Source organism: Serinus canaria, chromosome 8 (genome assembly GCF_022539315.1).
Source record: "Serinus canaria isolate serCan28SL12 chromosome 8, serCan2020, whole genome shotgun sequence".
In the NCBI taxonomy this organism is placed as follows: Eukaryota; Metazoa; Chordata; class Aves; order Passeriformes; family Fringillidae; genus Serinus; species Serinus canaria.
The window spans coordinates 17,211,600-17,224,997 of NC_066322.1; the positions used below are offsets into that span (position 1 = coordinate 17,211,600).

The 13,398-nt window shown below is 38.1% G+C and overlaps 1 protein-coding gene across 10 annotated transcripts in view; it reads left to right on the forward strand.

The window, feature by feature from the left end:
• The window catches only part of TLCD4 (TLC domain containing 4), a 39,885-nt gene that overhangs the window by 17,361 nt on the left and 9,126 nt on the right, over positions 1-13,398 (forward strand). For all 10 annotated transcript variants that reach the window (XM_030226620.2, XM_050977200.1, XM_030226616.2 and 7 more), the window contains 5 exons: positions 1,827-1,992; positions 6,146-6,235; positions 8,965-9,023; positions 10,864-10,958; positions 12,834-12,907. In XM_030226620.2, the coding sequence (XP_030082480.1) occupies positions 1,838-1,992; positions 6,146-6,235; positions 8,965-9,023; positions 10,864-10,958; positions 12,834-12,907 (473 nt within the window). In that variant the 5' untranslated portion in view covers positions 1,827-1,837. The remainder of the gene's footprint in view (positions 1-1,826; positions 1,993-6,145; positions 6,236-8,964; positions 9,024-10,863; positions 10,959-12,833; positions 12,908-13,398) is intronic.

A 13,398-nucleotide genomic window follows, 5' to 3' on the forward strand; every position in this document is an offset into this window, starting at 1 on the left:
GTATGCAGGACTTGCATGGTGCTGCACTAGAACAGGTCATCAGAAAACAACTGGTATCAATTAGTTTGATGCAGTGCACCGCAGTGTGTGTACATAAAAACTTTAGTTTGGATTGAAAATGCATTTATTAACTGAATCATCCCCTGTGATTTGTGTTGCATAGCTGTCCCAGAGCTTGCAAGCTGGTTTCCTTTTGGGTTCAACTGAGCAGGAAGCTAGGCCCTAGGAGTACATCAAATATGTTCCAAGAATTGTGGAGTTCCTAGGACAGAATTAAAGCTGGTCTGAAGTAGGCACTTGAAGTCTACATGATAGAGGCAGGTTTCACTCAGCAAATCTGCTCTTATTTGTCCTTCATTCTGTTTTTATGCCTGTAGCTCTGTGGGTATTAATCAGAGGAAGTTTTATTGTCTTCAGTTCTGGGAGAATGAATAGAAAAGGAAGAGGTAGAGGGGGAAAAGTTTGAGACCATTGAACCTTCTGCTTCTAAATCTTTGAAGATGAAAGTATGTTTTTTCTGATCTATATGTTTCAATATACTCACCATTTACACCTCAAAGTGAGAATATTCTTAATTAAAAAAAGAAGTTATTATTTGTTATTATGGTGGACTTTTTTTTCCTCCTCAAGTTCAGGTTTCTTACTATCTGCAATGCAGATAGATTTTTGAAATTGTAAGGCATGTTCACTCATTCTGTAATGCACGTGAAATAAAGGTGGACATAAATGTATTATGTCATTGTATCGCTTTTGCTGACCATTAGGTTGCTGTGGTAGCATCAGATTATGCTGTCCTAAAAGTCTGCATTTTATTTTTAAATATTTTCTTAAGTAAAACTAAAATAAGTAACAGCAGGTTTTTATAGTTGTTAGAATAATTATTTAAATATTTGAAATGAAACCATTTGATTTTTTTTTTCCCCCTTTCCAGTTCAGCTTAATATAAATTGACATTTTTTGAGTTTTTAACTTTTGCCAGTCTTGGAGTGTAAACCACTGTCAAATTGGGGATGCATGTCAGAAGTTTGTGGCTTCTGGGAAAATATCATTCTGTGTTGCAAATGTGTCAACTCAGGAAAAACAACTGAAGCATTTAGAGACTGACAGTTCTGTTTGGAATTGTTTTGCTATTTAGACCTCATGAAATAGCTGAACATCCAGCATCTGAAAAGCCAGTCAGCTCTGATGATAGAGGCTTTCCACTGAGTGTGAAGATGTGTGGAGGTTTGAGTTCTGTGGAGGAAGAAAGCTCCAGCTCAACAGCCCACAGCCCGTCCCAAGGACGAGCTCTCGACTGAGCCCCGTGTGAACGGAGAGCTGCTGTCTCTGCAAAGTGCACCAACAGAGCTGCAGCAAGGCTGCTGCTTCTCTGGGCTGACCCAAAAACCTCTCTTCTGTGCTTATCTGATTGCATTGTTGCATTTTGAACTCCTGTTGGCAGCAGTCAATCTGGCAATAATGAAACAAGTTTTAACTTTGGAGGTTCCTGGGACAGGAGTGGAGGCTGCAGAGCTGGCAATTGGCCTGGTCAGTGGTCATCACTGCCCTTTCTGTGTAGAAAAAATACATGCAATTTTAGGCCACAAAAATGTAAAATATGCAAATGTTAATAAAAAAAGCAAACCCAAACCAAAATGGAACTTATGTATCTAAAAGTTTGGGCATACTTTTATACTGTTAATGCTTCAGTAGAGACATTGAACAGGTAGAAACTTTTATTGAATAACTTTTCTGTTGATAAGTTTGCTGTCACAAACACTTTCTCTGTTTGCTTAAAATAGTTAAGTGGAGAATAGAGTGAAATTACCTTCTGCTTCTCTTCACAGGTTGAAGAACAATGGCTTCCTTCAGCAACCTGACTGTTGGCATTGCTCTTGCCAGTTTTACTGTATTTCAGCTCCTGTTCCATGTTGTAAGTTCTTGGGTGTCAACACGAATAACACCTGGTTTTAACAATCTCAGCCAAAAAAGGAAGATCGAATGGAATTCAAGGTAAAGTGTTCAAAACAACAACAGTTAAAGACTTACCTGAAATCATGGACACCTGAACCACCTGTGTGTGTATGTGTAAAACTGAAGAAAACCCTGTTAGTTAAAGATCAGAGGGCTAGCTCTAGACACTGGACAAAAGTCTAGAAAAAGAGTCAGGTTCATTTGTGTTGTAGGGAAAGGAGACTGCAGGAGGAGGAGGGGAAGCTATAGCAGACATAGAGTACACATGCAGGAAGGAGTTCTGGAAACTCAGTCCAAACACATTCCTCACTCTCTCTGTGTTTCTGGATTTCCGTCAGTGGGATGGATCCACCTGCATTTCGTTTGTCTCCTCAGATACAGGACTTCTAGAAACTTGTTTGACCCATGAGTCTTTTAAGCCATAAGTAAAGTATAAGATAGTAATTGAAAATGGGGGATGAATGAGCTTTTATTTGCAACATACTACTCTGAAAGGGTATATATAGTGCACAAGGTTCTCCAGTTGAAATGAATTGGTACAGTATACCTTTGAGTAGCCTATTGCAACTTTAAAATATTTTTTCAGATGTTTCCCAAAATTCCCAGATTTTGAGCTAATTAAAGATCAAAAATGTGTACCATATGGTTGTCACTGCACTCAAAATGAATTAGTTGCAGTTGTGTTCCTCCTCAGTGCTGTTTAGTATCAGGTGGATACAACAACTTTTAAAGTTGTTTCCATTGTTCTAGGCAGCATTAGCAACTCAAATAGCCTTGCCCTTCCATTTGGCAAATGTCCACTTGCAGTGTTCTTAAAGGCACCATCTTGATTTCAGAATAATTACCTATCTGCCAGAACAACTGTGTAGGGTGCCAGTTCACAGTATCAGTGCAGCTTAGGTTTACCTCTCCGTTCCAATTAACAATAAGAGGCAGACAGGGAAAGTAAACTAAACTGTTCCCATGTGAAGCTGACCTATTGTCTATAAGCCACATCAAATGGCCTTTGAATTGCATAATAGGCTTGATGAGAACTTACCCCATGCCTGGTAGCGCTATGCTGGTGTAGTGCTTTGCATAATAACGTGAATTGTTTTACACATCACAAGTGTGCTGGAAATAAGCTGCTCCAAATCTCTGAGCTACTTTGTAATAAGATATTTAGCTGCTCAGTTGATACAGTACCCCAGACTATGTCCTTTTTTACCTCTTAGCACACTTTTTTTCCTTGGGGTTGATAGCAGGATGTAGATGTTAGCACACAGGTGAGTTGTGGTCCCAGGCTTCATCCAGCTCAGGAGTAAGAAGGCATGAAACACAAAGCATGGTTCATCAGCATCTTGTGGATGTTATAACCGAGGAGGGCATGAAGGGAAAGAAAGGCTGGCTGTGCCTGTGTTACTTCAGCTCTGCTAACCAAACACAGTGTTTTGTCAAACTGCCCTGTCACTCCAGTGTTTCACTGGAAACACTGAAATGATGGGAGGCCTCAAGGACTATCTTGCAAGTTCAGAGAATGCAGAGGAGTATGTATTTATTCTGCAGAGAGCTCTGCAAGTAGAGACAGTTACTATGTCCCAGTAAAATCTGTTGGTTTCATTTAAATTATTTAAAAGTAGATGGTTGTTATTTTGTCCTATATTGAACTGGTGTAGGGAGTGCACATACAAATGATTCTGTTGGCAGTGCTAAGGAAACTGGCACAGAGGATGGTTATGCATTTTTATCAGCTCAGCTGGGTCTGGAAGAGGGCATCTGCCTGAAATGAGCTGTAGCATTGAAAATATATTGTTGCAGTTTGGAAGGCTTCATAATCAAGTATTTGAGCTGCAGCTCTTGACTGTGTTTTCCATGCTGTCAGTTTGTTCATTCTGACCTTCCAAGAATTATGAACCAATAAAGTAATTGCTTCTGGCATCTGAAGTTTATGGACACTCAAATTGAGTTAAAAACTGTATTTGGTCACGAATGTAGTATAACTCTTCAAGTTGTGCATATATTCCTGTCGCCTCTCCTGTAATACATGCCTGTACTGCTATTAAGTAGTTGTGAAAAAATATATATATTCAATAGTAAAAAAGCAAGTCTGCAACCTAGCATTGCAGCTTTTTTTGTTTGCAGCTTAATGAGGAGTTAAAGGATGCAAGCTTTGAAAAAAATTTCAAGGAAATGTACAGAGCTAGATAGCTTGACCTAGATTCCTTATTAAAATGGACTGTTATACTATTTCCCTTTTTCTGCCCTGTCTATGAAAAAGCTTCGAAGTCCGGAGTTAAGGAGGAAATTTGTTGCCTTTTCTTATCTTCCTTTTTTTTTTTTTTTCCTTTTATTTCACTCCCATCAAGTGTTCTACTTGTGTATAACTTGTATTTTAAACAGAAAGGTTCAGGTAAATGGCCTCTTCAAAGACAAATTACAACTGTAAACTAATGAGCTATATTTTAGGACAAATTTTCCTTCTTGTAGCATTATCCTCTCCTCAAGTTCAAAAACTCCAGATATTTCTCAGACAGTAATATTGCATGTTCTGCTTTGTTTTTAAAAAGAAAAGTTCCTATCTTTTTTAATCCTGTGTTACAAGAGTAGACCTTTTAATTAAACTATTAATTACCATTAAAATTCTGATAATTAAATTTTCTTTCTTTGTCCATAGAAGAAAGGGCAGAAGTGCAGCCTGTGCTGTAATGATTATTAATTGTTCTCATGCAGTTTTTGACTACTCATATTATCCTAATCTCCATTCATTTTCTGGCACACTATTGGAAAAGCTGTTGAAAATAGCACAGTGACACTCTTGAAACAAATTGTAAATAGTCTCTTTTATGTATAGTTACAGAATTTTATTGCCAGTAGATAATAATACCACTTCTGGAAATGGAGTAGGGATTATAACCTCTTTCTTTGCAAAGTCTTCTGCAGGAAGTAAGATGTTTTCTTCAAATCTTACATGGTAGAGCTTAGATTCCTGAGAGCTCCTTAAGGACATCTAAAATATTAATGACTTCCAAATACATGTATTCAATATGTACAAAGACAAGAATAATAACTAACAGCATCTGTGCATTTGTGTGTATATTGTTGGTGCTGTGAATATGGTGTGAAGTGTTTCCAATCACACAGCACTGAACTTAGTTCTCATCTTTCAAACAGTATCTGTGATTCCCTATGGCTATTTTTTCACATCATTTTTTTTCTTTCTAATTACATTTGGAAAGTGGGAAAGCTGACAGTAGCTACACAGTATTAGGTGCAGCTTATAGTTGTGTTAAACCCATGGCTAGAGCAGGAAGGTTACACATTTTGGACCCATGCCCATTGCATTGTTCAGCCTTCCAAGAATACATGTGGACTGAAAGGGCAGGAGGGGCTCTGGCCTGTGTGCTGGCAGAAACCCTGCTGGGGCTTCTGTAAATAGATATTTCTCTAAAAGTGCATGCTTGTTAGCATGCAGAGTTTATCTACACTGTGCATGCAGCCTGTAAACTGGAGACTGTGGTCTTTGGGGGAAAAATGTGTCTAGTACCCAGGTAGGGACAAGGCAACTTTGATTATTGTGACATTTATTTTATATTTCCCTCATCCAATACAAAGCTGCTAATTGATATAAACCTGTAGCTGTTATACCTTGGGTACTCAGCTACAACCAAAGTTTTATCTTTGAATCTACTTCAAATGTACTAGAAATTCTATCTGAAACTTAGGATTTTTTGTTTAATGCCACTTTCCAAATCCAAACTGGACTTATTATGGGTCTTTTAGTTTGGTGCCTGAAAGGAGAAACCTGCTGCTGCAGGACTCCTGGGCTAATCTGAGTATGAAATTGCATATACATTTTGCAGCAAATAGGACAATACAGAAAGCATTTGTTAGAGAGCTAGATGTCATACTGTCTTTAAGGATTCATTAATATATGGGATAATTTGAAGAAAACTTAGATCTCCCTTACTTTTGAGACTCACTTTGTATCTAATATTGTCAATCCCACTCCACTCTAATAGATTCCTTCTTCTTGACTGTTTTTTTCCCACCTGTCATTGTGTAAGGGGTTGGATGCAGCATAGGGAACAGATGATTGTCTCCCACGGAAGTATGTGCAGGCAGTAGAGAATGCCTTTGGATACATCCTACCTTAAGCACAGCATGGGAAGTTGTGAATGGCAGTATCTCCTTGTGACTGTGATCTCTTTTTCAGGACAGTGTCCACATTCCACGCCTTGGTGGTTGGAGGATTTTGCCTTTACATTTTATTGTATGATGATGCTGTTAATGCTGACCATCTCTGGTAAGGCTTTTACATTGTGTGTTACATACATGTTGTGGTTACATAGTAAAAGAACATAATTGAGAAGAAAAAAAAAAAGAATCCTGCAGTGTATTAAGTGCTGAATGAGAGTTTCATTTTCCATTAAAATATGCAGTTGTGATGTGTTCATTTTTGTCTGTACTATTTGAAAATTTGATAGCTATTGTGTCAGTATTAGTGTCTTAGTTCAATGTGTCTCTGTGAAGTGGAATAGATAAAATACAAGCAGTTGATTTGAAACCGCAAATTATTAAAGAATAAACTGTAACTATAAGTCAGTATGAGTGAAACTCTGCTCTTTAAAGTAATAATTTTAAAGTGGAATTGAAAAGCTGTAGTAGATCTGGATAGTGTATATCTGTGTGAAAGTTCTCCATTGAACCCTGCAAAAGGTTTGGGTTCAATGGAGAGAGAATGTGGTATTACTGCCAGGTAATGTTTGAAAGTAGATACAGTAGATCATAACAGAGACTGGAGCATTGGTAAGCTCCAGGGAAACATCAGTGTTGTGTGTGACATTTTTTGATGGTCTAGGACTTCTCAAAAAACTTTTCCTTTTTTTTCCTGTATGTACTAGAGACTAAGATAGATGCTGTAGAAATTGTTTTTGTGGTGGTGAGAATCACATGGTAGAAAATGTGGAGGTGGTAGAGATCAGATAAGGAGAGGGAGAAATGTAAATAAGTGGATTAAGTTGTAGCTTCATAGGAGAACTCCTATGACTGTTCACTTCGTAGTCATTACAGTTTTTCAAGTTTGATGTTTGATCAGCATTTTGTATGACTCTATATCTGCAAGGAAGTTTGAAGAAAGTCAGTCGAATGGACTTTTGTTTGTTCTATCTGCCTGTGCATCTTCACGTGTAATTCATTTGCCCCACATACCTTCTTAGCAATCACCAAAGAGATAGTTCTTCCCATTTGCTTATTCAAGTCACTCCCTGTTTGTTACTTTGGGCTCTTGCTTGCATCAAAACTGGCCTGCAGACACCAGGGCTCGTTAATTCCATTGCACCTTCCGTTCAAGGAGATAGGTCAGGAAGTCTGGAAGATTTTAGACTAAATTCTAAGTTCTCCATTTATTGAGAATAACTTGGGATTCTGACATAGACTCCTCTTGAAGGGATGTGACAGATGGACAGTGCAGCCATATATGTTGAAGTGTTGGTTTAGAAAGCCTAGAGGAGGTTTGAAGGCTCTTGAGTGCAGGCTTAGTCTTGGTGGTGATGTGCTGAAGTGTGTTGGGACCCCTGAGAAGTTTAGCTATGATGCTGCTGCTGCAGCTTGGAGCTCTAACATGAGGCCTCTATGCCTCCTGCTAAAGTTAGGAGAACATACCTGTCTATATTCTATGTCTAAACCTAAAGAAGCACTCAGCCCACAACATATGTAGCTCATGAAATCAAGTTTTGAAGCCATGGAAAAATGTTCCCATTTCAAGCTGTATTTAAAAGAATGTCAATGGCCAATCTTAACAGATGGAGTGAATTCCAGATTTTCCTAATAATGATTTTTCTTCACCTAACAGCAGAATTCTGGTTTCATGAGTCTTATTTTCCTGTAAACTACCCTCTCAGTGAGGGGGAACAGTTAGACACTAAGAAAGCTTTACAATTTAGTGATCAGATTGTAATAATACAGGAAATCTCTTCCCACTGCTCCATTCCAATAGGATTAAGAAAAAATAGTTAAGTAATAGCATTTTACTGTGTTCTGGCTGAGGCAGATTTTGTATTGGAGTTGGCTGTAAGCACAGTTATGTTCCTTTTTTTTCTGGAGAGGTTTTCAACAAGGATTGCTTTCACAGCTTGTCTTGAGCAGTCTACATTGTATGGATCTGTTGACCTGTCACTTGAAGCTCAATTCATATTTACACAAAACATAGCTAGATTAGTTGCTCAATTTAATTTAAAAATTAAGTTACAATCCTTGTGCCGAGGAAAAAAGACTTGCTTACCAAACTCCTCAAAGTAGGAATGCACAGAGGACAGTGGAGAGAAGGGCAAACATTCCTTGCTGTAACGTGGATGCTTCCCTTTCTGGAGCTGTATTCACAAGGTTGGGTTTGTTGAATATTCCAGAGGAACGGAAGCTGTGTGTGTGCTACTAAGAGCTTTGCCTGCTGAATGTTTGGCACCAAAAGGGAAGGGATAGAAGGTGTAAAAACTACTCTGAAAAGCATTTCTGCTCAAAGGTTCTTTGGCTCTAGAGAACTGGCAAATAATTCCTTTCCTGTGTCCTTCTACTCTGTTTATCCCTATAAACATCCATCTGATTATGAATATGAAAAGCACCAGCTGAGCAAGATATTTTTGTCACCCTTACCAAACTTTTAGCATTGGCAGAAAACAAAAATGGAGACAGAGTGTCAGTTAAAGGGCTAAGAGACAGAGACTGGGCTGTTTTCTTTTCCCCTCGATTTCCTGAGAAGCCAGCTCAGAGTACTTGCTGGGTTTCAGTTCAAATCTCTAGCAAGACTCTTGGGGCAGTTTCTGTGCCGAGGCAGGGGTTGATCCTGATTAGGGTAGTTAGTAGGTGTCTTGTGTTTGGGTGGAAAAGGAATTCACTTGTGATTAGAACCCTTCTTAACTAGATTGCATAATCTCTTACTGATGAGCCAAGAATAATGTGCCCTGATGGGCACTGTGTTTGGGATGTGTATGTCCTCTGCAAATAGGCTGTAACTGTGTATTTTTGGTGTGTTTACAGGGGTGACCCTTCAATTGTGAAGCTGAATATTGCTATTACCACAGGCTACCTCATTTCTGGTAATTATGCAACATGTATACAGCATGCATGACTTGTTTATTTAGATTGAGTCACTATACCTATATGTTTATCCTGAGCCACTGTGGTGAAGATGTGGTATGTGTATACAATACAGTTTCTGCTGTGGCTTTTAGAATTGCTAATGGATTTGTGGGTTGTGGTGAAATCACAGCATCTTGCTAGCAGATGTGAGAGATGGAATATCTCGCCAAGCACTGAAGAAATACCACTGTGTGGTTTTGTGATGATTTGATGTGCAACCACCAGCTCCAGCTCAGTTTTGTCCTTTGGCCAGTTGAGAAGGTGTTAGAGCAGTGCCCTTCACTCTCCTCTCAGTGCCTACAGCTTATATCTCCTCTATCATGTGTTTTTTCCTGTGACCTCAGAGGCTGGCAGAAGAATTTTATTAACCTTCAATACAAGCTGAGGCAAATGGATTCTGCCTGCCCATCTTTTAGTCTCTTTTAAGCCAAAATTCAGCCATGTATAAAACATGGCAATTATTTGTTTTGTATGTTATTTATTTCTACATGTGTTTTATGTTCTTAATTTCTCTGTCAACTAAAATTGGCATGGGAATTTGCTACAAATTGCTTTGGAGCTTTCTTTTATGTTGTGTGGGGATAATACTGGCCTATCAAAGCAAAAAACTTGTGACTTGCACTATTTTCAGTGAAAACTTCTCATGTTAGGATCAAGTCTCTGATCAGAGACTGGGCCACACACTTGGTTATCTCATACTGGATTTCTCAACCCAGTGGAAGTGATAATCTGGTGATCAGCCTATTCAGCTAAACTGTGCATTACTTTAAGTGTCTGGGGTTTTTCATAGCTTCAGCTGCCATGTTTAAATTAATCAGTTTCTATTTTTGAATAATTATACATTAAACTTTCATTATGAATTAATGAATGTCTTTGAACAGGCATCTCAACCTGACCACTCATTCTGTCTCACTTCCCTGTATAGTTGATGTTTAATTATTAATAGGAAGTGAGCAGCTATGTCAGATGATGTAGAGCCCTGCCTGAGGATAGCTAATATAAAAGAGATCAAGGCACACTCTGGACTTTAGAAAGGCACAGGGGTAAAGTCTTTGATTTGGAACCTTGGTCAATAATATTCCGGTCCAAAGTACTCATTTGCAGAAGGTAGGGACAAAAATTGCTTGTTCCAGTACAGAGAACAAGATCTTCTGAATTCTCAGACCATCATGAGAAAAGAAAGATTTTTTTTTTTTAGTTGGTTTTTTTAAGGTTTATTTTATGTTAAAACTTTCTTTTTAACACTAATTTGCTATGTCACTTTTGCAGTAATTAGAAAATTGGGATTTAATAAAGCAAATATGCTTCTTATTCCAAATGCCTCTTGCAAAATAGTTTTGGTTCCAAGTTTACTAATATACTTTACTTTTTGATTCAAAGGTTCTCCATAATAGATCCCTGCATTTGTTGCATGTATTTGTATGTTTGCTATGCTCCCTGCAGACCTACCTTTTTTTTAATGTCTTATGTTCCGGATTTTTGGGTTTACAAGTGTGAGGTCACTATGAGATTCAGGTTCCACCTTTTCCTTCCAAAATACTTTGGCTAAAGTTACAGCGTCTGTATTTCCAGAAGTGGAAAGTAATCATTTATGGAAATTGTTGGGGGAATGCTGTTGCCTAATGCTTTGACTGAAGTCAAGTCTTTAGGATGAAGATGTTCTCTTCAGACATCATTAATTCAGAGGGTCTCTGCTGATGTCATATCTTGGTTTATCTCTAAAATGTTGAGAAGCTATTCTGAGGTCAATAATTGTATAATAAATAGTTCTTTATAGTTATTTCTGTTCTCTTGTAGATCTGTTGCTTATTATTTGCTACTGGAAGGCAATTGGTGACAAATATTTTGTAATACATCACTTGGCAGCTCTGTATGCTTACTATTTTGTACTGGTAAGTGCTGTATTTTCTCGTAACATAAGCAGATGAGATTAAAAAAATGGCTTTTATAGACCTCACTTGCTTAATGTTAAAAAAATTCACTGGTTAATGAAAGGCATACTTATACTTTGAATCATTGCTTTAAATGTTTTTATCAGTTATTTATGGTAAATGCATGACTTTTCAATGTTACACTCCAACAAAAATGTGTAACTTTGTTGAAATTAAAAACTTTTCTCAATTTTTGCTGTAAAGAGACTTTGACAGAAGGGCTTTTCATTTGATTATAGAACAAGGTTTTAAATAAAACCACAAGCTTGAATATTTAGTTGGAAAGTTAGAAAGAAATGGTTTCAAGTGGTTATGTTCTGCTTCTGTCTCCCAGGTAACAAGTGACAGGACGAGGGGACATGGCCACAAGTTGTGCTAGGGAAGGTTTAGTTTGGATAGTAGGAAGAACTTCTGCACTGAATGGGTGGTCAGGCAAGCGTCCAGGGAAGTGGTGGAATCACCATCCCTGGAAGTTTGAAAGGTGTGTGGATGTGGCACTTGTGGATGTTTTAGTGGTGAGCACACAGAGCACAGTTAATGGTTGGACTTGATCTTGGAGGTCTTTTCCAACCTTAATGATGTCTTCCCAGGCTACTGTGTGAATCCTAGGCTTATAATGCCGAAAGTGTTGAGATGCCAGATTACTGTCAGATTTCCCATGTCATGGTTTAAAGGGGCTGAAGTACACTGTCAAGTAAATAGTCTGTTTCTGGTTGAAGATAATTAAATTTACTATTATTATCATGGATGAAAGTGAATTAGAGCTGAATATTAAATAAATGAAAATACCACTACCAAAGCTAATCCTCTGTGCAGAAAATTCATTAGCTGTTTCTGGAGGAAACAGAAAGCATAATACTAGTGTGAGCTTCTTTAAAAGCTTTTATTTCTATGTGGATATAGCTCTGCCTGTGGGTGCCAGTGTGTTGCTCTCAGTCTGTTGTCTTCAGAGAAAGTCACCCCTAAATATGTTATTTCCAGATTTCCTTTTGGGGATAAAAAGAATTTGGTTACACACACAGATTTTCTCTTTGGTGTAGTGCAAACTGACATGAAAAGCTTGCAGTAGTGAGTATTAGCTTACTTGGTGGGAGAAAGAGGAATCGTGACACTCACTCCATAGGTTGTTCAGGGAACCTAAAAAATTAAAACCCCCCAATTTTTTTATCTCTGCGTCTGCAAACTGCTGCTTACTCAGCAATTGTGTAAATGGATACTGTGTGTCACCTGGAGGAAAGAGCTCAGCTGGATGGGATGTGGAGTGGATGTGTCCCATGGAGGAGCTGTTCCCGACCCAGCAGACCTGCTGGCAAGGGCGGCCCCTGCCCTCTGCAGGAGGGAAGAAAGGGCTTCCTCTGCCCTTCCCTGCTGTCAAATTGGAGCTGGGAATTCGTCTTTGCTTTGGCACAATATGTTCCTACAGTAATGCAGGGAGATTTTTCTTCAGCATAAGGTGTTTCTGTTGGGCCTTGTTTAAACTTTGAAAAATCAAAAATGTTTATAATTCTTTCAGACAGTAATGCTATCATGGTAATTAGTAATCTATGATTACTTGTGCAAGTCTTCTCTAGTTAGCTTTTCATGGCCATTTAACTGTAAGTCTTATAAAGGTTTATTTGAAGTAAGAAGCTACTGATTGGAGATGTCCTGAAGGAAATTTGCAGCTTTAGTGAAAAAACTTGCTTTGAAAGTGCAGGAAAGGTGGCCACAGCTGGCAACTCAGTTTGAATAAAGAAGTTGAGATGATGTATCATTCTGTGTATACTTAAAGACTCAAATGACAATTTCACATCTACATTGTTGATTTTTGTATGCCTGTTTTGTTTTGCTAACCAGAGCAAAGGTCTGCTGGCTTATTTTGGGAACTTCCGTCTCCTTGCAGAGTTCTCCACTCCTTTTGTCAATCAGCGGTAAGTGGTTAGGGAGGTTTTCCAGAGTTCTTTTAAAACTGAGTCTGCATTGCTATTTCTGTCACTTAGGAAGTCTTTTTATAGTTGTCGAATGTCTGCTGGCAGGGAATTTATATATATTGAACTAAGGATTACTATATGAAAGTCTTTTTTGCTATGAAAATGTTTGCTGTTATAGCTGCAACAGTAATGTATTCATCTCCCAGTTCCTTTCTGGATTAGACCAGGATTTGGATGAAATGCCAGCTTTTTATGAAAATACCAGACAAAAAAATTCATAAATAAAATATTCTTTTTAAACTTTTGTATATTCATTTATTTTTTATAATAAAGCCATCTTCAATATGGATGTTTTTTCTTTGTATCATGGATGAGGAAATGAAGCAAGATAATATTGTCATCAGAATCCTAGAATGGAATTGCATTGGCTGGCCTGTATAATTTGAAGTTTATTTTCCTATATTCCACACATGTAGATCAATACTCATATA